The 27641-nt window shown below is 38.5% G+C and overlaps 1 protein-coding gene across 6 annotated transcripts in view; it reads right to left on the bottom strand.

Moving 5' to 3' along the window:
• Positions 1-18093: 18093 nt before the first annotated feature.
• Positions 18094-27641, bottom strand: part of LOC126187537 (ras-specific guanine nucleotide-releasing factor RalGPS2) — a 394688-nt gene continuing 385140 nt past the window's right edge. For all 6 annotated transcript variants that reach the window (XM_049928682.1, XM_049928683.1, XM_049928678.1 and 3 more), the window contains 4 exons: positions 25253-25489; positions 24008-24196; positions 19612-19733; positions 18094-18915 (listed from right to left, as the gene is read on the bottom strand). In XM_049928682.1, coding sequence (XP_049784639.1) covers positions 18791-18915; positions 19612-19733; positions 24008-24196; positions 25253-25489 — 673 coding nt within the window. In that variant the 3' untranslated portion in view covers positions 18094-18790. The remainder of the gene's footprint in view (positions 18916-19611; positions 19734-24007; positions 24197-25252; positions 25490-27641) is intronic.

Genomic DNA, 27641 nt, shown 5'->3' on the forward strand with positions numbered 1-27641 from the left:
GATCTGCAGTACAAGAGAAAACAAGCAAGAAGATAGAAAGTCAAAGCATTGAACATTGAACATAGTGTAAACATTTGCAACAATCTGTTGTTGGTTGTTAAAAAGCTACATGTGGAGTGCAGCTTCTCTCAGATGTGAATACCCCAAAAAAAAAAAAAAATATTGAAACTGAAAGAGATAGACCTACAGTGAGCATTGTTAATATACGCACACTATGAGATTTTTACTTTGTAGCATCATAACTTTATTTTTAACAAAACAAAAATAAAAATAATCAAGGATTCTATTAAGGTAGATGTCCAGTATACAATAGTGTGAACATTTTTACACAACTTATAATAGTTGTTAAATAATACAGTTTAAATAAGATACTGTTTGATTTTCGTGGTATGTTGCCAAGATTCTGAGTCTGATGGACAATTGTCTGGGGTGAGGATCAAGATGTGAGCCTTTGGGTTCCTGCCTTCATTACTAAATTTTGCAGACTTCAGTTTTGATTGGTAAGAATGTGCTGTCCCATCCACAATGCTTAGAGTGCTTGCTTCATTTATTAGGCATGCTTAACTTCTGATTTCAGGAAATAAAATAGAGGCTCAATTCAATATTTAAAGGCTTTAGGTCAGTACACTATCCAATTCCTTTCTGTTGTATCCTGCCTACTTATCAAATATAGGGTGCCCAGGAAACCTGCTTTCTCAGATTTCTAGACAACAATTTAAGCAAATCGTATTAATGAATATTATTACAGAAATTAAATGACAATACTTAACTTTGAGAAATACAGATGTGTTGCAAGCAAAGGGCGAAATGCAATATAATCAATGTCCTTCAGTATGTTGTTGTTGTGGTCTTCAGTCCTGAGACTGGTTTGATGCAGCTCTCCATGCTACTCTATCCTGTGCAAGCTTCTTCATCTCCCAGTACCTACTGCAACCTACATCCTTCTGAATCTGCTTAGTGTATTCATCTCTTGGTCTCCCCCTACGATTTTTACCCTCCACACTGCCCTCCAATGCTAAATTTGTGATCCCTTGATGCCTCAAAACATGTCCTACCAACCGATCCCTTCTTCTAGTCAAGTTGTGCCACAAACTTCTCTTCTCCCCAATCCTATTCAATACCTCCTCATTAGTTACATGATCTACCCACCTTATCTTCAGCATTCTTCTGTAGCACCACATTTCGAAAGCTTCTATTCTCTTCTTGTCCAAACTAGTTATCGTCCATGTTTCACTTCCATACATGGCTACACTCCATACAAATACTTTCAGAAACGACTTCCTGACACTTAAATCTATACTCGATGTTAACAAATTCCTCTTCTTGAGAAACGCTTTCCTTGCCATTGCCAGTCTACATTTTATATCCTCTCTACTTCGACCATCATCTGTTATTTTACTCCCTAAATAGCAAAACTCCTTTACTACTTTAAGTTTCTCATTTCCTAATCTAATTCCCTCAGCATCACCCGACTTAATTTGACTACATTCCATTATCCTCGTTTTGCTTTTGTTGATGTTCATCTTATATCCTCCTTTCAAGACACTGTCCATTCCGTTCAACTGCTCTTCCAAGTCCTTTGCTGTCTCTGACAGAATTACAATGTCATCGGCAAACCTCAAAGTTTTTACTTCTTCTCCATGAATTTTAATACCTACTCCGAATTTTTCTTTTGTTTCCTTTACTGCTTGCTCAATATACAGATTGAATAACATCGGGGAGAGGCTACAACCCTGTCTTACTCCCTTCCCAACCACTGCTTCCCTTTCATGCCCCTCGATTCTTATAACTGCCATCTGGTTTCTGTACAAACTGTAAATAGCCTTTCGCTCCCTGTATTTTACCCCTGCCACCTTCAGAATTTGAAAGAGAGTATTCCAGTTAACATTGTCAAAAGCTTTCTCTAAGTCTACAATTGCTAGAAACGTAGGTTTGCCTTTCCTTAATCTTTCTTCTAAGATAAGTCGTAAGGTCAGTATTGCCTCACGTGTTCCAACATTTCTACGGAATCCAAACTGATCTTCCCCGAGGTCGGCTTCTACCAGTTTTTCCATTCGTCTGTAAAGAATTCGCGTTAGTATTTTGCAGCTGTGACTTATTAAACTGATAGTTCAGTAATTTTCACATCTGTCAACACCTGCTTTCTTTGGGATTGGAATTATTATATTCTTCTTGAAGTCTGAGGGTATTTCGCCTGTCTCATACATCGTGCTCACCAGATGGTAGAGTTTTGTCATGACTGGCTCTCCCGAGGCCATCAGTAGTTCAAATGGAATGTTGTCTACTCCCAGGGCCTTGTTTCGACTCAGGCCTTTCAGTGCTCTGTCAAACTCTTCACGCAGTATCTTATCTCCCATTTCGTCTTCATCTACATCCTCTTCCATTTCCATAATATTGTCCTCAAGTACATCGCCCTTGTATAAACCCTCTATATACTCCTTCCACCCTTCTGCCTTCCCTTCTTTGCTTAGAACTGGGTTGCCATCTGAGCTCTTGACATTCATACAAGTGGTTCTCTTCTCTCCAAAGGTCTCTTTCATTTTCCTGTAGGCAGTATCTATCTTACCCCTAGTGAGACAAGCCTCTACATCCTTACATTTGTCCTCTAGCCATCCCTGCTTAGCCATTTTGCACTTCCTGTCGATATCATTTTTGAGACGTTTGTATTCCTTTTTGCCTGCTTCATTTACTGCATTTTTATATTTTCTCCTTTCATCAATTAAATTCAATATTTCTTCTGTTACCCAAGGATTTCTATTAGCCCTCGTCTTTTTACCTACTTGATCCTCTGCTGCCTTCACTACTTCATCCCTCAGAGCTACCCATTCTTCTTCTACTGTATTTCTTTCCCCCATTCCTGTCAATTGTTCCCTTATGCTCTCCCTGAAACTCTCTACAACCTCTGGTTCTTTCAGTTTATCCAGGTCCCGTCTCCTTAAATTCCCACCTTTTTGCAGTTTCTTCAGTTTCAATCTGCAGTTCATAACCAATAGATTGTGGTCAGAATCCACATCTGCCCCAGGAAATGTCTTACAATTTAAAACCTGGTTCCTAAATCTCTGTCTTACCATAATATAATCTATCTGATACCTTTTAGTATCTCCAGGATTCTTCCAGGTATACAACCTTCTTTTATGATTCTTGAACCAAGTGTTGGCTATGATTAAGTTATGCTCTGTGCAAAATTCTACAAGGCGGCTTCCTCTTTCATTTCTTCCCCCCAATCCATATTCACCTACTATGTTTCCTTCTCTCCCTTTTCCTACTGACGAATTCCAGTCACCCATGACTATTAAATTTTCGTCTCCCTTCACTACCTGAATAATTTCTTTTATCTCGTCATACATTTCATCTATTTCTTCATCATCTGCAGAGGTAGTTGGCATATAAACTTGTACTACTGTAGTAGGCATGGGCTTTGTGTCTATCTTGGCCACAATAATGCGTTCACTATGCTGTTTGTAGTAGCTAACCCGCACTCCTATTTTTTTATTCATTATTAAACCTACTCCTGCATTACCCCTATTTGATTTTGTATTTATAACCCTGTAATCACCTGACCAAAAGTCTTGTTCCTCCTGCCACCGAACTTCACTAATTCCCACTATATCTAACTTTAACCTATCCATTTCCCTTTTTAAATTTTCTAACCTACCTGCCCGATTAAGGGATCTGACATTCCACGCTCCGATCCATAGAACGCCAGTTTTCTTTCTCCTGATAACGACGTCCTCCTGAGTAGTCCCCGCCCGGAGATCCGAATGGGGGACTATTTTACCTCCGGAATATTTTACCCAAGAGGACGCCATCATCATTTAATCATACAGTGGAGCTGCATGTCCTCGGGAAAAATTACGGCTGTAGTTTCCCCTTGCTTTCAGCCGTTCGCAGTACCAGCACAGCAAGGCCGTTTTGGTTAATGTTACAAGGCCAGATCAGTCAATCATCCAGACTGTTGCCCCTGCAACTACTGAAAAGGCTGCTGCCCCTCTTCAGGAACCACATGTTTGTCTGGCCTCTCAACAGATACCCCACCGTTGTGGTTGCACCTACGGTACGGCCATCTGTATCGCTGAGGCACGCAAGCCTCCCCACCAACGGCAAGGTCCATGGTTCATGGGGGAGGGTCCTTCAGTATAATGATTCCAATACAAGTGAAGTAATACAGGGGATGCTTCTATCTAGGTCACTGGACTTGACGCTCCTGTAGAACTCGTAGAACTGGGTTGCAGCTAACTGCTATGGTGCTTATGCCCTCTTCATGTAGAGGGCTCTGCCGTTGCGTTGTCATCCTGGAGAGGGGTTGGCCAGCATGCAATTAGCTGATGTTATCTCACAGCCCTCCCTGCTCTAACGTTCCTGCTTGGCATGGCAGCGCTTCACTTTATGCTAGAACACATTCCACATGAGTTGCATTACAGTAAAAGTTGTGGTGGCCATCAATTTTATTAAGGCATGGCAGATTCAATTTGCTTGATATTTTTCATGTATTAGTCACCAGTCCACATAACCACCCCAACATCGCAGATGTTTATTTGTTTGGTCCTGTTATTCAGAGCATAATATCTTGTTTCTTATGTGTATGGCATACAATCTTCAAGAGAGGACTGTGGCAGTCTGCTTGCCTATTATGTTATTTGTCTGTCTTTCTGTAATAAATTCTGATTCACTACTCCATATTTAATTCAACAATAGTTCAGTGATTCTTGTTCACTCTTGCATGATAATAATGTGCATAGTGGCACACCACAACTAATTTATTAGGACCACCCCTTGCATACAGTTATTAGAATCACACTTTAGTCAGTGGAGGGAAGAAAAAAAATTACCTAAGTTTGCATGAAAATCAAAAAACTGTGCCCATTTCTTGGAAAAGGTCACAGGTCACACCTGTATACAAGAAGGGTAGTAGAAGTGGTCCATAAAACTATTGTCCAATATCCTTGACATCAATTTGTTGCAAAATCTTAGAAAATATTCTGAGCTCAAACATAATAAGGTATCTTGAACAGAATGAATTCCTCAATGCCAATTAGCATGGTATTCAAAAACATCAATCGTGTGAAACCCAACTCAGACTTTACTCACATGACATACTGAAGGTTTGGATCAAGGCAACCAGATAAATGCAGTGTTTCTTGATTTCCAAAAAGCATTTGCTCGGTACCACACCTACACTTACTGTTAAAGGTATGATCATATAGGGTATCAAATTAAATTTGTGACTGGATAGCGGACCTCTTGGTAGAGAGGATGGAACATGTTATCTTGAATGGAGAGTTATCATCAGATGTAGAAGTAACTCTGCGTGTGCCCCAGGGAAGTGTGTTGGGACCCTTGCTGTTCATGTTGTATATTAATGACCTTCAGACAACATTAATACACACATCAAAAATAGTTTTGCATCATCACCGTTCCCAGAACTCTTGAAGATAGACATTGACTGTGGATATTGTATCACTGTTCAGAAATGTCACTAAAACCACACAAAGATGTAAACAACCACGCATGAGCAGCGCCTATCAGATGGAGGGGGTCCGACAGCCAATCAGTTCCAGTCATTCCACCAGCAAGGAGGTACACAGCTCATGTTGTCTGTAGTTCATCCATGCCTAGATGGTCAATACTGTGGTTCAATTGCATCCACATTGTTACTTTGTGTCAGGAAGGGCTCTCAACAACGGAAGTGTCCAAGCGTCTCAGAGTGAACCATATTGATGTTGTTCGGACATAGAGGAGATACAGAGAGACAGGAACTGTTGATGACATGCCTCGCTCAGGCCGCCCAAGGACTACTACTGCAGTGGATGACCACTACCTACAGATTATGGCTTGGAGGAACCCTGACAGCAACGCCACCATGCTGAATAATACTTTTCGTGCAGCCACAGGACATCATGTTACAACTCAAACTGTGTGCAATAGGCCGCATGATGCGCAACTTCAGTCCTGAATTCCATGGCGAGGCCCATCTTTGCAACCACAACACCATGCAGCATGGTACAGATGGGCCCAACAACATGCCAAATAGACCGCTCAGGATTGGCACCACATTCTCTTCATCAATGAGTGTTGCATATGTCTTCAACCAAACAATCATTGGAAAAATATATCTAAAAAGAAAGATGATGAGACTTACCAAACAAAAGCGCTGGCAGGTCGATAGACACACAAACAAACACAAACATACACACAAAATTCTAGCTTTCGCAACCAATGGTTGCCTCGTCAGGAAAGAAGGAAGGAGAGGGAAAGACAAAAGGATTTGGGTTTTAAGGGAGAGGGTAAGGAGTCATTCCAATCCCGGGAGCGGAAAGACTTACCTTAGGGGGAAAAAAGGACAGGTATACACTCGCACACACACACATATCCATCCGCATATACACAGACACAAGCAGACATGCAACACGCAATGTGTGGTTTTCATGAGCAATAAAAAGGGCGGAAATGATGTTTATGTTGATCTCTATTCCAATTTTCTGTACAGGTTCCGTAACTCTCGGAACCGAGGTAATGCAGAACTTTTTTTGATGTGTATAGTAAAATGACGTTTTTTGCTGATGATGTAGTTATCTATAATGAAGTACTATCTGAGAGGAACTGCATAAATATTTAGTCTGATATTGGATATGATTTCAACATGGTGCAGAGATTAGCAGCTTGCTCTGAATGTTCACAAATGTAAATTTCTACACTTCAATAAAAAAAAAAAAAAAAAAAAAAAAAAAACGTAATATCCTATGACTATAATATCAATGATTCAGTGTTGGGATCGTCTAACTCATACAAATACCTGGGTGTAACATTTTGCAGAGATACAAAATGAAATGATCACATAGGTTCAGTCATAGGTAAAACAGGTGGTATACTTCAGTTTCTTGGTAGAATACTGAAGAAGTGCAATCAGTCTACAAAAGAGAATGCTTACAAAACATTCGTGTGACCCATCCTAGATAACTGCTCAAGGTTGTGGGACCCATACCAAACAGTACTAACAGGGGATAGTGAATGTATACAGAGCAGAGTAGCACAAAAGGTAACAGGTTTGTTTAATCAATGGGAGAATGTCACAGAGATACTGAAGGTAATGAAATGGCAGACTCTTGAAGACAGACGTAAACTATCCTGAGAAGGTCTTTACCGAAGTTTCAAGAACTGCCTCTGAATGATTACTCTAGGGATATACTACAATACCCTACATATTGCTCACACAGGGATTGTGGAGGATAAGAATAGAGTAGTTACTGCATGCACAGAGGCATCAAACAATCATTCTTTCCACACTCCATATGTGAATGGAACAGAAAGAAACCCTAATAACCAGTATAATGAGACATACCATCTGCCATGCACCTCACAGTGGTTTGCAGAGTATAGATGTAGATGTGCATTGCTCAAGAATTCCATTGACTCTAGTCTATAAAATAGAATGTCTTGTTTGTTTGCTGTCTAAGTATGTTACTCATGAAGTGTAGAACTACCATAAGCCTCACCCACAACTGGGCAGGTCAGGAGGCTCTATGGCATTAAAGATTTGACAAGAAAGTAACTCCTAACCTAAGACGGATCCTGCCAAACTACTGTGTCACAATAGGGCAGCACTTGATATGTCTGTAGCATGAATAAAATATCTTTGTAATTGACAAATTGCATTTGGGGATGGAGGAGTGGGGTCAGTGTTGCAGGTGTATGGCGAAGCACTGGCAGCCACACTCAGCATGGCTCTATAACCTACAGAACAGGTTACACAGAAATCATGTGTCCTTCACGAAAGGTCTTTGATAGGCTGACAACTGGCCTTTACCACGTGACTCACTAAAATGTGTGTCACATAGTTATTTTAAGTGTAAGACTAGCAGCTACTGAAGCCACACAAAAGACTGACACAATGCACCACTTCACAAGAAAAACAAGTCAGCCCAAGTAACAGTAGGCCACGTAACTTCACACTGAATGAAGGCAGACGTGCCAAAACTTCTAATGAAACCTAATAATCATAGACTCTTTCAAGACTGCAGCCTTGTACACTAGCATTTTTAGTCCACTCTGCACTATCGTTTGTGACACATAGTATAGTTTTATATATGTACAAGGAGGGAAAAGTTAAGATGCCTAGTCTTTTGAAGCAGTTTCTGCATGTTTCAGAAGACTTTCTTCTTAATATGATTCTGGCTGGTTTTTTTTTTTTTTTTTGAACACACTTCCTCCAGCTTAGGAAAATGGAACAAATCAGTTGGCTCTTTTTGCATTAGATGTGGTTTACAGTGTTCCTTAAGGGGTTTTGTAGGCACCATTTAGTTTATGGACAGTTCCTGAGAAAATTCTCAAAAGCGTTTTTCACCTTTTTTTTGCCATCAGCAGCGGATATCTCAATAACTATTCATTATCAAGAAACACCCCTGTAACATGGTTTTTGTTTAACAAAACAGAGCTGCGGACTCCAAGACAGATATGCAAAGTACAACAAATTAAATTTTGTCGTGTAATTAAGCAACATGCTGAGAAATGTGTATATTCTTGGAATCTTGGGCTCAGTATGTTAGACTTGATGGAATTATTATGTACTCTTAGTCCTTGCTATCGACTTCTTATGTCCCTATAAACATAAGATCGCCATTTTTGTACTTCTAAGTTAATTGTAAATAATAATGTTAATGTTTAGTTAAAATGAGTTGTTATCTTATTGAATATGTGTCTTACACATCCCTAATGATCCATATAGATTTATTTTATGTTTAGCAGCTTAATTTCGCTGGCAAGCAGAAGTCTGGTATTGCGAGAATTGGACGCCATCAGCATGCTATCACATGAACATTTCTATTATATAATGTAAGCAATACTGATCAACACTGTAAAACTCCTTTTACACCATATAGGCTTTTAGCTTCTTTGTAAACTTAGTGTCATGTACATTGTCACACAGTTTTTTAAGCAGGCTTCTTAGTAATTTGATAGCTGAGTACTGGGTCCTTTTTCAAGAATTGTCAGTCGGTGCTCACATTATATTATATTTCTATTAGAACCCAAGTCTAATTTATTTTATGTACTAAGTATGATTATTCATGATGTACGCAAACATACTTTGTTGCTTGTACTGTATCATCCAACTTACTGCTCTCCTAAAGTGATATCATCGTAACAAGAAATTTAAAAGGGTGCAAAATGCAGATCAAGGTTCAGTGTGGAGTTCTGTTTGATTCCAATACTAGATGCAAACGAAACATAATAATATTTATTTGTGCTGTACAATTTGTGATTTATCCCACTTACAAACAATAAGCATTCTGAGGTAAAATGCAATCTAGCATTCCATCTTTATTCTGATCTCTTTTACAAGATAGAATCAAAGCAGCAAATGTCTGTAATTTTTATGGTATATTCCTAAGACCCTGACCTACAACAATCTTGAAAATTTTCTTGATATCTTTATCCATTTCCAAGATACAGAGGTTTGAAGCTACCCTACTTGTACATGTAATATACGGACATAAAATCCAGTGTGAGGCGAACATGTAGTTTATAAAATGACATAGCATGGAGAAATATGCTGTAAAGTGTCTCCGTTATCATCATAAGTGATCTGGGAGCCCTGTATTGTAAAACTGAAGCACGCAGAAAACTTACGTGCATGTAAAATCTGGTCTGAAGTGTAAAATTAGTTCTGCATTATTTCAATTTCACCTAAGTAAACTATCAAAATTTTACTGACCTGTCAAGCTCTTTTCATATGAGTGACCTGCCCTACTGCAGCAGAGAAAAGAAAGGAATTAGTGGAAGGATTCTCTGATCAATGTAACAAAAAAGATGAATATGTTCCCATTTAAAGGACTGACTGAAAAATGGGGTACCAACCAACTGCTTCATTCTACCTTACTCAGCACCTTTAAAAATTATCTTAAAGATTTGGGAATGCTAGCGTATTCACACTTTTTTTATACTGAGAGAGAAGGAGACAGTGGTAGAGGGAAGGAGACAGAAAAGTAATTAAAACTGGATGGCCGTAGACAGTGGTTGTAGTATTGAAAGGAGAAAAGAGAGAATGGCAGTATGAGAGAAAGAGAGGGCCACAAATACAATGGAACACAGTTGACTGTGACAGAACAGAGCTGGGAAAAGAGTGAAGCAGACAGCGCCAGTGGGAGAGGAATGAAGAGAAGGAGAAAGTAAAAATGGGTAAGCGCCAGTGGGAGAGGAATGAAGAGAAGGAGAAAGTAAAAATGGGTAAGAGCCAGTGATAATGAGACACAGAGTCTACAACAGTGATAACAAGGAATTGAGAGATAGTGACAGTGAGAAGAGACAGGTGCAGTGAGAAGGAATGAATAAGATAGTAAGAAGGAGCAAGAGGGAGATAGTGGCAGTGACAGGATACAATAGTAGCAAGACAGAATGAAGCAGAATGTGGCTTGCAGACAGGAGACAGAGACACAAAGAGATAATGACAATGTGTTGGGTTGAATGAATGAGAAAGAATGGGCAAGTAAGAGTGGATGGGTATGAGTGACTTACAGTGATGGACTAGTGGGTGTGAGCAAGCAACAGTTAGGGCAGCTTATGGGAATGAGAGGTGAGGTGCAGCTTAGACTGCACTGGCAAAACACACTAGTACTGTATGAGACTGCAGTCTTTCTCGGCATATTCCACTGATGAATTATTTTCGGGTTATCAGCCAAGTGGTGGCATCATCTTGTCGCAACGTTTCAATGAGTTTCGTACCCATCATCTTCTGGCGAAGTATCGGGATGCAGTGTTCTCCATATCTATATAGATGCTTGGCCGTTGTCTGCTACTGTAGGCTGGCCAATCACGTGCCTCGGGAAGGGGGTACCACGTCGGTAGTGGTGGTGGGGGCGCAGCCCAGCGTCGAGACCCGGTCGCTATGCAATCTGTCTGCAGACGCCGCTGCCTTCAGATCAGACTGTTTCTGACGTATTTTGTCAGTTGTGGGATTCCACGCTGCACTGAGCAGAAAACCGCTATCCCTGCTTACTAAATTGTTGTGCAGACGTATCTCTCTTTAGAGATCAAGAGCCTCAGGCACTGGCTCCACTGCAACTGTATGGCCTCCCGAAGATCCATAAGGAGAATGTCCCACCACGTCCTACACTGAACACCATAAATTCTCTGACATATGGTGTAGCCAACCACCTAGCACACCTGTTAAAACCACTCGTGAGTCACTGCCCTCACCATGTCAATAACTTGACCGAATTTGTTAAGGTACTCCAAGGGTTAAGCCTAGATGAGAAGGATCTACTAGTCAGCTTTGATGTCACTTCTCTTTTCACCCAGGTGTCGCTGGATGGTTCCTTAGCTCTACTCAAAGATCACTTCGATGAAGACACACTCAGACTCTTTTGTCTCGTGTTAACCACAATGTACTTCAAAAGTGGTGGGAAATTCTATGAACAAACAGATGGTGTTGCCAGGGGTTCCCCCTGGCCCCAAATATTGCCAAATTGTACATGGAGGACTTTGAAGATGTGGCACTGAACACTGCCCGCCATAAACCAAAAGTATTCTACAGATACATAGACGACACTTTTGTAGTGTGGCCCCATGGCAAGGAAAAACTACAGGAGTTCCTACACCATCTCAATGGCATACATGACTGCATCAAATTCACCATGGAGGTAGAAAAAAATGGCTGCTTTCCCTTCTTGGATATTTTGATCAGGAAAAATCCGGACAGTACATTGTGACACTCGGTCTACATGAAGAAGATGCACACGGTCTCATGTCTCAATGCTCGGAGCTGCCACCATCCAGCACAACGTAACTCAGTACTGAACGCCTTAGTACAAAGAGCCAGGTCAATCTGCGACAGCGAGCGTTTGCCGCATGAATGAGCACATCTGCGGGAAACCTTCTATAAGAATGGCTACTCTGAGACCCAAATAAGACACGCCTTGCGTGCAGACAAGAGGCAGGAGAAGATGAAGAAAAACGTGTGGCATTTCTGCCGTTTGCTGGACCGCCAACAGCCAAGATCACAAGAATGTTAAAGAAGCACAAAATAACGACCCTCTTTCGCGCACCGAAAAAAGTCAAAGATATTCTTGGCTCAACCAAAGACCAGCTGGGGTTGCAGACGCCTTGCATTTACAGTATTGAGTGCGAATGTGGGATGGAATATATCGGGCAGACACAATGATGTATCTCCCAGACAGTACTGAACACATCAGGAACGTACGACTAGGACAAACAATCAAGGCTGCAGTAGCAGAACATAGCATTATCAAGGGATACACCTTCAAATTCGAGGAAACAACGAATCTGTGCAGAACTGTTTCTGGGATTCGATCTTCAAAGAGGCAGTGGAGATACATCTGCACAACAATTTAGTAAACAGGAATAGCGGTTTTCTGCTCAGTGCAGCGTGGAATCTCACAATTGACAAAATACGTCAGGAACGCTCCGATCTGAAGGCAGCGGTGTCCGCAGGCAGACTGTGTAGCCACCGGGTCTCAACGACCACTGCCGACGTGATACCCCCTTCCGGAGGAACGTGATTGGCCGGCCTACAGTAGCGGACGACGGCCAAACACCTATATAGATATGCAGAACATAGCATCGCCAGAAGATGATGGGTACAAAACTCATTGAAACGTTGCGACGAGATGATGCCACCACTCGGCTGATAACCTGAGAAGAATGGATCACACTAGTACTGCTCAATGCATGTGATTATAGTGGCACTGCAAGCAGAGTAGTGCTGAGTGAATCAAACATGTTTGTTTCTCAGAACAACGACCAGACTATGTGACTCTGCTGGCACTTATGTTTCTTTCATTGTACTGTTGAGAAAATGGTGTCTGCAGAAGCCTCTATACAAGTTGTTTTTATTCGGCGTCCTTTTTTGGAACCAGTGAAACAAATATCATCACAGCTGATTCCTTTTGGAAAAATTATCTGATGATGTGGCAGCAGTATTACAAACTACAAGTACAGAATACATTTCCTTAATCTCTGATTTCTTTCACTGTCTTAAAATAGCAGGAGGTAATAATGTTGAAGTAGCATAACTGACAAACAAATGAAAATCATGCTTTATTATGTGAAAAAAGTTTTGAAAATTCTCTCATTTGGACAGTTTCATTTGAAGATCTGTTAAAGTTTCATTGTATCTGATAGATGCCTTTTACAGAAAACACAATGTCTACTGTATGTCAGTCATCGACACTCAGATATCTTTCTCGGTCAGTGACAGTGGAGAACATGGACATTTCGCAATATTGTCAGAAAGTTCTGGTGAAGTTTGCACTGGCTTCCAAGCTAAGTTCCACTTATCACTTATTATTCCTAAAGCACATTCAATTAATTGTCGTGGTCTGGAAAAGCATTTGTATACATATTCTTAGCCTGGATCTAAAACTCATTGACTGTAGAAAAGTGCCTCAACAGTGGATATGACTGATCTCCACTGAGCACAAAAGGCAACACACCTGACATCTTTGGTAGTGGAAAATCTGGTGGTATATTAAGAACACCTTCTTGCTTCAAGCGAAATAAACTAAAAGAATGAAATCTACCACCTTGTCCTTCCTTCTCATATCACCCTACATCGATTATAATGAATGTCCTATGAGGATCTGTAACTGCTTGTAAGACAATTGAATGAAAATGTTTTATAGTTATGAATATTGTACCAGAATTTTCTGAGCATTTTGGATGAACATGTTTTCTGTCAACATCATCATCTGCATTTGGAAAGTTCTGTATGTTGCATAAATCATTCACAGTATTTAGAAAATCATCTTCAGAAAGCAACACTTTGATATTTGACTCCACAATTCTTACAATTATTAGGAATCCTATTGGGAATGTCAGCCATGTCTCGGAAACTATTTCCAGTTTTTAGGAACCTGTAACAATTCTAGTTCTGTACTTACTTATATAACATTAGATAAGGAAGTTAAGCACAGTAACAATATGGCAACCAACTCTCCTCCTCGTGTGATTTCATGTGCCAAAATCTTGCTTTGATATCTCAAACTGTTTGTGAGATACTAGGGTGTCATGAATATTTCAGTTTCGCTTTATTGTCTGGCCATGTGTGCGGTATGGAGTGTACTCTATACGATCCATTTTCTCAGCAGTGGAGCAAGTTATAGATCCCATTCAAAGTTTAAAGAATAGTTCAGTACATTAACTACATTTGTTACACAGCACATGCACCAAATACAAATTCATAGCAACCTCTATTTTTCATTGCAAACTACTCGATTTTTTTTTTTTTTTTTTTTTTTTTTTTTTTTTTTTTTTTTTTTTTTTGCAGTAGCTTACTTAATTTTGAAATCTCACAACAAGTATAATGATTAACAGAATAATAAACAGCCCATTATGAAGCTGATGAGTAAAGCTGTGAGATGTGCGAGAGTCAAATTTTTGTACCACATAATTTCTTTAAAATTGTTTGAGAAAGTTTGCAGATTGGCCAGCTTATGTGTCTGCTGTCCATACAGTCAAGCGAGACTCCCTGCTGCCACACCGCTCCCTGGCTTCACCATACCTGGGCATGAAGCAGTGCTGCAGCAGCTGCCCAGCACGCCGCTCCACTATAATCTGGGGCTCGGAAAAAAGCATGCCAAAATTTTTGGAAAAATTTTTTAAATGTGCTGAAGAAGGTAAAATGAGGTTGCTAGCATACCCCACTTTTCACTCGTCTTTTAAACAGGAACGTATCAGCCTTTTCTGTGAGGGGTTGGGTTGCTTGGGTGAAGAGACCAAACAGCGAGGTCATCGGATTAACGAAGGAAGGGGAAGGAAGTCGGCCGTGCCCTTTTGAAGGAACCATCCTGGCATTTGCCTGGAGTGATTTAGGGAAATCATGGAAAACCTAAATCAGGATGGCCGAACGTGGGATTGAACCGTCGTCCTCCCGAATGCGTAGCCTTTTCTGTGCTCCAATAGCAGCATTTATCCGCAAGCAAAACACACATACTGTACGTAATTTACTACTGATGTTTTCTGGATGTTATCAGCTGCATCATTAAGTGGACTATCATTATCAGTACAGACTAGACTAACTGTTTTGCATCAATGTGTCCACATTTAGACACTTTCCCGGCTGACCAGGGGAAAATAAGCATTAATGGCTTGCTCGTGCCACAGGTACTTTGAGATCCTAGCCAGCCTAAAAACAAACTATTCCTAATAGCTATAATTATTAGCCTGCACATAAGTAAATACTGATGTAGAGTGAGAGAGAGAGAGAGAGAGAGAGAGAGAGAGAGAGAGAGAGAGAGAGAGAGAGAGTGTGTGTGTGTGTGTGTGTGTGTGTGTGTGTGTGTGTGTGTGTAAAAATTTCATTATATGTGATAGTTGCTTTCCACAGATTCACTGTGCATACCGAATTTGTGTAAATCGAGCCATTTTATACATAAAATATGGGGATACATTCTTGATTACTCACATATTACAGTTAAAACTGCAGCTTCTTAGTATTTTTCCCCAAAAACAACAATTATCTTTCTGAATCAAATTTTAATGCACAATTCATACCCGTAAAAATTTAATACTGAAGCACACAACACACTAACATCATTATTCCATATCCCATGAACTTCCCGCCTCCTCTTGTCACAGTCCAAGGATTTTGAGAGTGGTACATCATTAGGGGTTTAAAATTTGCAATCATCTGTAGCATTTCCTCTGAAAAGAGTGCCTTGGTCCTTAGCAGACTTAAATCCCTTTCCAAAACACGCCCATTCTATCAAGACTGAAGACCTACTTGCAGTATAGTCTTTTTCTGCCTCATTTTCTTTAAATGCCCTAAATTTCTCAGCTTCAGCTGTCACAGCTGCCTCTCCTACCATTTTAATGTTATGAAAGCCAAAATGGTGCTTGAAGCGATCAAACCAATCTGAGCTGGCCAGAAACATGCTGGATTGATGTCCTCTCTCATTAAATCTGCATGCAAGTTCTTGCCTTTACCTTCAATAGTAGTTCCAGAGAGAGGCATATGATGTTGGTTGTGGAGCTCAATCCTACAGTTTAGCATTTTTTTTGCTATTCTTTCTACTGCCTGTGGGCAAGATTTGGTGACTGTAGTCACACTTGATAGCAGTTGAACAGTGAGCAGTTTTTCAAATTGACACACTATTTCCTTTTACCAAACATTTTAAATACAGACCATGACAAATGTAACTTCGCAGCTCTAGTGACCTGAACTGATGATACATGTCTCGACAAACAAGACAGGAGGTGCGTATTGAGATGTGCTAATGCATTAATACTTCCACATATTGGTAACAGATATGGTAGTAGTGGACTTGTCATTTTTATGGTGAGAAGTGATCTATCTTTTTCGTAATTGTTATTATATCCTAGTCTTTCCATTATATGTAATTATTAACTTGAGGTAAGCACTTGATTAAGACCATGACAAAAATTTTATTATTATTTTGAGATATTTCCATCTTGCAATGTGTGACAATGGTGCAAATGGCACCCTATGGGTTTGTAGTAAAGAACTGTCACGTCATCATCTTCAAGATGATGGCTTCTCAGTTGATGCCAAAGACCATTATTTAAGACAGACAAAGTATATGTGGCAAAGCACTTAATGAAGGATGAGATTCAGTCCAAAGTTTTATTAGATTACTTATAAGTTTGAATCACTGCCACAGTTCGGTAACATTTATCCTACTGTTTCATCGTTATGGTGAGGGCACAGAATGATCTCTGTATTAGCTGCAATTCAAAAAAGGAGAGTGAAATGTTATCTTGTAGGCACATCACCACAGAGTTGCCTCATCATAAATTCACGAGAAATAAAAAAAAATGTGATGATCGTATGGCATTGTTGGCCGGGAGGCCCCAGGCCGTATTGCAAGTCCCTTTTAGTTGACGCCACTTTGGCGACTTGCGAGTCAATGATGATGAAGAACACACAACAGCCAGCCATCACGAGGCAGAGAAAATCCCTGACTCCGCCGAGAATCAAACCCGGACCCCGTGCACCGGAAGCGATAACACTACAGCAAGACCGTGAGCTGCGCACAATTCATGACCATTATAAAACACACATTTTAATATTCTTAGAAAATTTTTAATATTCAAACGTCAAATTTACAGTACGAAATACGCTGCCTCAAACTTCTGGCAATAATGTAACTGCAGCTGTATAATAAGGCAAAGCACTACAAATTACATCAAAACTGGATATACTACCAACAAGTAATATAAAATAATGACACTAAGTCTTTTGCGAGGATTCACAGCCATTGACAAAACTAAAGTACCATATCTATGACAGGTTTAAAATTGTAAATATACAGTATAAAAAGAACATAACATTAAGGAGCTGAATATACAGAGTAACTATTTGTTCAAATTTGTGTTTTAATAAAATAATTGTAAAATTTTAGGCATTTAACAGAGGCACCACAAATCTAGCTAAATCAATCACATCTGAAGGCACAAAACAACTGACACATCTGGTACACTTATTTAAACTGCAGAAACTATCCTCATGCTTAATAACACAATGTTTCAAGCTCTGAATAGTTTAACAAGAATATATGCTTTAAACAAAACTTCATAACAAATCTCAGATTCTTCTCTTCAAAAATCGAAACATTAAGAGTAATTATTACCTGAGATTGACAATAAGCATCATTTCAGATATGTCTCATCAAACACCACACACAGAGATAGTCACTGAGTATAGGCCATTACTAAGTTACAAACTTGTTCCTGGCGTTTCTAAGAAAACTACAACTTTTCATAAAAATCAGTCTCAGAGCTATAGTATTAAATACAACATATAAAAAATTAATAAAAAAATTGATCCCAACAGTAATCAGACACTTGTCAAATTATTGTTTACAAGCAGTGAGTATTATGTACGAGGATAACATGTATCAGCTGTGCAGATGTCAAATATATTGGTTTCTATATACAGAATTTTTATTTGCATCATCATTCACACACAAGGCTCAATAGCAAAGCACCCTTCAAACAATTGCATTTGCACAGATTTATGAAACGTATTACTATTAACAGAAGGTTTACTAAACTAAGCACTTCTCTACAGGCCGGCAGAGATAACATATACAATTATTGGTAGTGTAGTGCATTTATTGAAATCACACACACACACACACACACACACACACACACACACACACACACACACACCTAACATATTCAAAATTTTCATAAAAAAGTACCACCAAAGAGATGACTCCTAGGCTCTTTTTCACATAACACCTTCTATACATACAAGGCAAGTGAGAACTAGATTTTTTTATCTTTCTTCAATTTATGATTGCACAATATTTTACACTTTTTCATGAGATATGATTATGTTCTATCCTACTTTTGTAAAGACTGCATGGAGATTCCTGAATTTATCTGCCAACATTGTAACACTGGCAATTTCTCTAACAGTGACAGCACATCAAACCACAATCTTCACTGTGCTCATTTAAGACTGTTACACAAATCTCTGTCATCTCATAGACCTCTACTATGGTTTTTTAAAACACACTTGACCATTTAAATATGATACTGTATGTCAGAGTTTCTACATCATCTTGTTACATAATGTAAAATTTGTGTACAAAAGAAAATGTACAATAATGTTCATATTAATTACTATTTTGTGTCACGCATTTTTGTATGAGTTGTCTCCATCTCAGTTCAGATGGTTCTGTGATGACAAGTACATTTCCATCAGGATTATCCATTAACATTCAAACCAATCACTTCATAACATTTAAATTCACATGCACTAGTAACACAGCATCACACAGTAGTGGACAGCAAAATAATGTGTTTGTATCTATTCAAATGACATCAGGTTGGCAGGTAAGGGCTTTTCCTTGGTTCCTTGGGCTGCCTGATGTAGATGGCGAGACCACTGCTGGGCAGCAGAGCGGCTGCCAGCTTTGAACTTATATACATTCCCTGAAACACAACAATAAGAATACACTGAAGATCAGGATCATAGCATTCTTTGTGAGATTTTAAATGAATTGTTACTTATTTGCAGTATATAAAGTCATTCCCAAAATGTCTCATTCCTCAACAGTCTCTACAACCTTTTAACTGTGTCCGTTTTATGCCAAATAATGACAAACAAAAATATCAAAAGCAGGTGTACGTATTGTGCACTCACAATATGATCTCATAAATAAAAAACTTTACCCAATAGAAAATGGTGGAAAGAGAATGTAAACAGGGAAAATGGAAGAATTAACAGAAAATTGTAATTGGACAAGATTGGAAAAGAAGAAATACACATTTCAAATTGCATGAAAAGGAAAATATCATTCAAAATTCGTGAAATTCACATTGGAACAGATGGGCTGCGCTGTAGATATTTACAGAATGCACAACTCCACACACCACCAACAGTACACAAAGATAAACAACAGAACCCCATCTTTCTTCTCCCCTGAAGAAAGAACTTTAGTTGAAAATGTAGGAATACTGTTACTTTCATGAACTGAACTTGCACCTACTGAGGGTATGTAATGGCCACTCACCTGTTTGTGTATTTGACATTTTATATACTATTTGTCAAACACAAACAAGATTATAAAAAGTGAGAAACATAATTTTTACTTTTAAGTAATTCTTAAATGTTCACATGCAACTCACCTTTTTCATGGTCTGTGAGCTGAAAAACATCTTGTTGGAATGGATTGTCACCCAGCACAACTGACCACCCATCAACAGATACCATTTTACAAGGTTCTCCTTTGAAGTCTGATCTCTCACTTCTGTAAAAAAAAAAAAATGGGAATTTACAAATGAATTATGAAGCTAGTATGAAAGTTAAAGATCTTATGCATTTGTGAGCACAAACAAAACAGGATACAGAGGAGAATTACACAAACTTGCTGCTGACATCTTAACAGGATTTGCTACCATGTTACAAGAGTTTTTAAATAAATGTAAAGCTTATCTATGCCACACATATCATTAAAATTGAGTGCAGATTTCGGTTTGATTTAACTCTGAACTGCAATTCATTTATTGGTACATTGTATTAACAGAGCATAAATTACGTGCATTTCTTAATACTTCACACCAGTTACCAGTGAGAGGTGAGGATTTGCAACCCATCAAAAGAAAGCTAAGATACTGTTTCTTTTATCCATTACGGATATTGTCGAACACCATGATTGTACATTAACTGAATATAAATACAGGTAACTGCACCAATCTGTTATGAAATATTTGTTTATTTCAATTAATTAGTTTTTGAGTTGTTTGATTCTTATCTTTAGATAAGGCAATGCAGAAGTTACATATTCATGTTATTAGTGCAGTTCTGGAAGAAATACATGTTAGTTGTACACTTTATCAAAAACAAACATCTTTATAATAGTAACTAAATTTTCTCGAAGTGCTTGGCAGAACATGATAATTTTAAACAGGAAACACTTCCTAATCTCCTGAAAATTATATCTGGTCTCTAACACCAGCTTTTCCCATCTTACCTCAATGTCCTAGAAAGCTGAAAGCCAGTTCATGACCAAAGAAATATAATTTTGCAAAACATCAGAAATGTTTCCTACTTTATATTCGAATGTTTTTACTTACAACTCATACTTCCAATACTGCTGCAGTAAGTAAATAAATTCATTTTTTGACAACTTCCCATATAACTTTCTGTTACAGAGGAGAAACCTCTAGCACCCAGCATCATGCTACAAACATGAAAAGGTAACTTCTACAGTGTAGGAAGAAACAGATTTCTATTTACCATAAAGAAGACACATTAAATTGCAGACAGGCAACAATTAAATGACACCTACACAAAGCTTTCAGCAAGCTTACTTGTGTGTATGAATGGTGTGTGTTTCCCTTTTGGTGATGAAGGCTGTTGCTGGATGCTTTGTGTGTGTTAATTGTGGCTGTCTGCAACTTAACATGTCTTCTTTACAGTAAGTAGCAATCTATCTTTTCCTACATCGTTGACATTCCTACCTGGAGTTTCCATTGGCTGAAAATGTAACTTTTGAATGTCTCTTATGAAGGGTAGTCTGAAAAGGTTCAAAAACTAACTCATGGAAATAAGGAAATATTTCGTAAGTGGCCAGACTGCATATTTATATAGACTGACTGTATTCAGACTGTAATATAGTTATTTCCAGACTAGGTCAAGCTATCGTCAGTTTGTCCTGGTTATCTATGAATGGGCAATTAAGAATCTCTGAACAAAATAGATACAATGTTTTTAAGTATTTATTAAATGTGACTTTACATATTCTGCCCTTTTTTTTGGGGGGGGGGGGGGGGTAAAACAAATAAATTACTGCTCTTTGTGTGTTCTCTTTTGGTATCAACCCTTCATGTCCTTTCACTTTCTTTCATATGCTGTATATTTTGTGAGTAATAGTGTCATGCTTGTTCAACAAGTACTAAAGTAATAAGACCCCATTTTTTGATATTGAGACATAATTATTAGTCTTCTGTATTTCCAGAAAAACAGTAAAGTGATTAATAAAACTAATATTTTCAAATCTATTTTAATGTTCTTATTTTGCGTATTCTGACATGCAGCATATTAGTTAAATTTACTGACAAAAATTATCAATTTTTGAAAATATAATGTAAATAATGACCTGGGGTATTTACAAATGTCTGCTTTTGTGTGTGTGTGTGTGTGTGTGTGTGTGTGAGGGGGGGGGGGGGGGGGGGGGCGCTCATGAGAGAGAGAGAGAGAGAGAGAGAGAGAGAGAGAGAGAGAGAGAGAGAGAGAGAGAGAGAGAGTGTGTATACCTGTCCTTTTTCCCCCCCCTAAGGTAAGTCTTTCCGCTCCCGGGATTGGAATGACTCCTTACCCTCTCCCTTAAAACCCACATCCTTTCGTCTTTCCCTCTCCTTCCCTCTTTTCTGATGAAGCAACCGTTGGTTGCGAAAGCTTGAATTTTGTGTGTGTGTGTGTGTTTTTTTATCAACATGCCAACACTTTCGTTTAGTAAGTTACATCATCTTTGTTTTTAGATACCGTATTTACTCGAATCTAAGCCGCACTTTTTTTCCGGTTTTTGTAATCCAAAAAACCGCCTGCAGCTTAGAATTGAGTGCAAAGCAAGCGGAAGTTCTGAAAAATGTTGGTAGGTGCCGCCACAACTAACTTCTACCGTCGAATATATGTAGCGCTACACAAGCATGCTTTGTGGGCACAAAGATAAATACTGGCGCCAAAACAAATTCCGTATTGTTCATCTTCGAATGTAGCAGAATTTCAATGTACTACGAAAATCCGACTGGCAAGACTGTTAGGGATGTTTGTCAATATGGCCAACTCTACATTCCGAGTTTTTTCCTACCTGTGAGAAGAGATGGTTGCTAATAGGAACCTGATGAAATGTGAATCACATGTAGTATTCTCTTCACCATAAGAATAATACGAAAATAAACATTTTGCCATGTATTCTTTCGTGTTTGCTGCTATCTCATTTAAATCCTGTCTGCCTAATAAACTACGAAACTAGAGTGAAACAACAGCAAACGCGGAAGAATATACGTATCGTGTCATGTTTATATTCGTAATATTCTTATGCCTAATAGTGATATAGTCAGAAATGAAGCACGGCAACTGACTAGATTTTAAATGTAAGATGACTAATTTCTGCGCAGAATTTGATGTACTAAAGAAGCGGCCGCAAAGATTTTCAAACGGAGAAAAATTTGCGCCTAACTCTCGTTCAGAACATGTTCTATCATACGCAGTCTATTATTTGGTTCTTGTTGATCATTATCAAAGAAGGCAGCAGTGTAAGTAACAACAAACTGTAGTCTCTTGCCATTGTTTCGCTGAGACGATTCCTCCTCTTTTTTTTTTTTAAAGCGGCGGTAGCGCGCAGAAAAGCAAGTCATGTCGCGAGCGGCGACAGGCCGTAAATACGCACTATCAGAATGCGACAAACAATGCATGACACAGTACAGTAATGCATTTTCAGCTTAGAGTGACGTAAACACCTATAACAAAGAAAACGGCACTTATCAGATCAAAGCAAAATAAGCAATCCATTCAAACCAGACGAAGCACGTGAAAAAGGAAGGGTACCCGTATAAATACGGACGGAGCGCCTGACGCATAGCAATGGCTACCTGGTAAAGTTTAACTGCTAAGCTTACGACTCGAACCAAACTACTATAGCTGTATCGTCTTTCGTTCGACCTAAATTGTGTCTCATATTACAATGGACCAACTTTGTTTCGATTTGGAGGTGCGGCCTAAAACTTTTCTCTCCCCTTGAATTTAGAGTCTCAAATTTCAGGTGCGGCTTAGATTCGGGAAATATTTTTTTCCTTTATTTCGAGTCTCATTTTTAAGGTGCGGCTTAGATTCGAGTGCGACTTAGATTCGAGTAAATACGGTATATTTTCCCACGTGGAATGTTTCCCTCTATTATATTCATATCAAATAATGTAATTGGATAGATAATCTACTTGTCAAGTGGCAGCAGGACACGCATATAAAGGTATTTAAATCTGCAAGCTTGTGGCTCCTCCTCCTGACAAAGGTTGAAGGTAGAGGAAGAGTTGTATAGGAAAAGGACTGGAATGGTTTAGAAAATGGGGAGTTCAGAAAAGTCGCTCAGAACCCCTGACCTGGAGTTCTGGGCAACTTTTCCAAACTATCCCGATTTTATAAGTTTCACCAGTCCTTTTCCTTCACCCATTTTCCTTTCCCTTCTGGAAGGAGACACTGGCTCCAAAAGTTTGCTCTCCTGCTAACACTTGGTGAGTAGATTTTTTTATTTGTCCAATTACATCATAATTATATTTACTTTTATTCAGTTTGCTTTTCTTTATGTAGGCTCCTTCTTAAACTGAACAAATGGAATATTAATATAAGGCAAGAATACCATTAGCCACACATTCTCCTCCAAGTGACTGAATCCCTCAAATGCATCAATGATGTGAACTATCTAACAACTTGTACAATCCCAGACCAACATTGAAGCACCATTACTTAAAAGGAATTCTAGTACCAAGGGTGATTTAGTTTAATACAATAATAGCACATTCTTACCCTTTAAATGATTTAGGAGGGTAATACACAAGGGAGTTCGACCACAACTGAACCCAGTAACGCTGCCACGATGAGACAGCTGGCTTCCGACCATCCTTTAACACAGTTTTTCGCCTGAGGCAACCTTGTATTGTATAATGAGATCCAGCTTCCTGGCAAAACTCATCAGAATCTGTCGACACTATAGACCTGAAATTGAAGAACTTTCATGAACTTTTCAAGAAAGTGAACTGCTAAGTAACACTAAATGTTCAAACAAATGAAGAAATTGTTTGTTATCAAATAATGAATATAATTGCTACATTATCAGTATCAGTGTATAATTTTGTCCACGACAGTCCATGTAACTTAATATTCAAAATCATCTTCATAGATATTAAACATGAATTACAGTAAAATCTGTTTTAATTGCTTAACCTGTATCATGGTTCATTAACATTCAAAACTTGTAAATTGTGCTTCTATCAATACAGAAATCATCAGTACAAAATATCTACTCAGTTTCACCCACTTGAAAGAGACTTTCTCCGCATGATCACCGATTTGGCACAATATGATAAAGTACTTTCTTTGAATAAACCAATGATTCATTATGACATTATTAGCATGGCACTGTACTTGTACTACTAAAACAAGCTCTAAATATCTATCACAAGGAAAAGTAAAAAGTGAGTACTAACTATATTCTATATCAATGAGGTTGTCTACCAGGTGCAAAGAAATGAACAGATAGTGTATGAGGTGTGTCAGACTTCTTGCAACTCTCCGGCTTTGATTTCTGGGAAGTAGACAGTACTACATTACCACAATCTCAATAACGTTTAACAAAGTCTTGGATGCATACCATTATTGTTTCATTAGTAAGTCACTTAATTCCGCTGTCAGGAACTGGGCATTTTAGCTCCAGTCTCATTTTTTTGTTTTTAAGAAATAAGTAATTTCATGAAGACTTGCTTTACTGAGAAGTTTTGTTTTTATTATGACAGTAAACAGTGCTTTCCTGTGAAAGTCCTAGTAACCAATGAATTTTGTTTAATGCCTTAACATTTGCATAAGTAACTCTGTTTTTGTTTTTCATTTTTTGCACTCACGGAATTTAACTGTGCAAATGATGTTCACTAAAACTCAGTTTTAACAAATACCACATTGTCTTCTAAACTTACAATCCACTCCAGACTCGGGTGTGGCACAGAAACTGATTTTACTTTTAAGATGTCAATATTTATTAATTCTGGTGTCACTCACCCACATCTATGCAGTAATGTTTGACCTTCTTCATCTTCCAAGTCTACCTCCTTGTGGCAGCCATTGCCTTTAGGTGACTGTTGTTGCTGCTGTTGCTGTTGCTGTTGCTGTTGCTGCTGTTGTTGTTGTTGTTGAAGCTGTTCCTCAATGACAGAATCGTCAAGGAGATTTCTTGATTTCAGTGCTATGTCCTCATCTTCACTGAATGGTATCCCATGTGACTGTTTGTTGAAGATGCTGAAACAACCAAACAATAGTGTTATAGCATTTCTTAGATTCTGTTTTAAATGACTACTTGTGTCAGGAAAAACCTTCCATTGTATGTAATTACATGTTCCGACAAACATTATTCCAACTCTTCCTGCAGTTCCAACAAGTATATCACTAACCGTTATCCCTGCATACAGTGTCTTTCATTAATGATACGAAATCATTATGGCTGTACTAGGCGTCCATTACAGAATGATGTAGTCCCCTACTCAGTTTGTAGATATTTCTTAAGCAAATGATTGTGTTGTGTTCTATTTCGTCTTTACTCAGAAGGAACAATAAAAACTGATGCAGTCACTTTATGTAACTTTCAAAGTTAAAATATTACTAAATCATTAATGGTGCATTTTCGGGTGTTCTGCTGAGTTGTTGTTTTCACTTCACTCACAGTGTTTTGTGGACCGGCACAGGCATTTTTTTCAGGTGTTGCAAGTTTTGCTGTTAGGTGTACTCACTGCCTGGGCTCCAACTTTACAGTGAACTATTGTTTGTCTTGTGCCACTATTTAGAGCCAATTTCTATTTGTGATGGCCAATACACCCTTTAATGCTCTCTTATTTTAATTTTATGCACAATACATGATTAGTATGTGGCCAACATATTTGTGTTGTGGTCACACGCAACAGAAAAGCTTTAAGGGTTCCAGGAACATCCAGCCTTTATCCACTGTAATACAACAACACAAATTCTCTCAGTGTTTTCCAGCTCTGGTGGATGCAACAGATGGTGAGATTTTAATAAATTGAATTCCGAACCCCAAGTTTTATTTAAATTTGTAACTTTTGTCCCTGTTTATTAGGTTTTCTGACATCATCATTTTGGTTGTCTTCTGAATTATATTGTCCCAGAAACAGCATTTGCGCCACAATACTAGTCTCATCATATTTCATATCATGATCATATTTCAAGCAGGGCTCAGTACCAGCCAATTTGCTTCATTGTTTTAGTCGAGTGTGTCGCTGATGTTTCTTGTATCTTCCTTCCACTGGTCTGACAATCTGCCCCCATATAAAACAGGACACATTCACATGGAATGTGATATGCACACGGTCTCTATTGACCAAGAGCATCTTTATTATTATCAAGAATGCTTTTTGTGTTAGTTGAATGGAGTAGAATACACTGGATGCCATGCTTCTGTAGAAGTCTACCAATTTTTCTGGATATTCGGCCAGCATAACATATATAAGTGAGTTTTAGCTTCTCTTCCTCAGTACAAGCCTCAAACTTTTTCTTATGCATTATTAATTTTTACTGTATCACACAATCAATCTGATGATTTGACTACCCATTCCTTCAGAACATTTACACATAATTTTTTTAATTCTTTGGCAATGCATGCTCTGTCTGAAAGTGTTCAAACACTAGGGCCTATAGTCTCTGGCAGCAAATTTTTTTGTGACAGATGGTGATGGCTCGAGAAGTGGACACAGAGGTCAATTATGCCTAAGTTTTCCATATACAGTTTGACCCAGGGATCCATTGAGTCTTAACAAACGTGTCAAGAAAGGTATTTTTTTTTTTTTCCTTCAAGATCCATCATGAATTTTACATTACATGCATAGAGTTTAAACGCTCCTGGAATCCTTTAAGCTTTTCCACTCCATGTGACCCCGACACAAATGTGCTGTACATATTGATCGTATATTGTGCATAAAATTGAAACAACAGCTTAACAGGACACACAGAAGCACACCATTAATATATCATGCCCAGAAAGATTAAAAAACATCCATCATAAATGTGTAGATTAGGAATACATTAAAGAATTATTCTAAACAATTCATGACTGCTACAACTTCCCATGCACACAAGCATGCACCATGCAGAAAACAAACACCAACAATGATGAAAACAACAAAAGCGGACTCATAAAAATGGCAACAAAAATGAATTCAAATGGCTGTGGACATAGAAGCCACCATATTTGATTAAATGAGAAACTGTCAATGGATGGATTATGAAGAATGAAAACAACTAACAACATCTACAATTGTTATGGTAATAGCAATGTGTTAGAGGTGCTTAGTGATAAAATAGCTATCATTCAAAATATTTCCATGAACGTATGGGAATGAAACAGTAATTATTTGTCATGAGTAAAAACAATATATTATTT

Source organism: Schistocerca cancellata, chromosome 5, assembly GCF_023864275.1.
Source record: "Schistocerca cancellata isolate TAMUIC-IGC-003103 chromosome 5, iqSchCanc2.1, whole genome shotgun sequence".
NCBI classification, from domain to species: domain Eukaryota; kingdom Metazoa; phylum Arthropoda; class Insecta; order Orthoptera; family Acrididae; genus Schistocerca; species Schistocerca cancellata.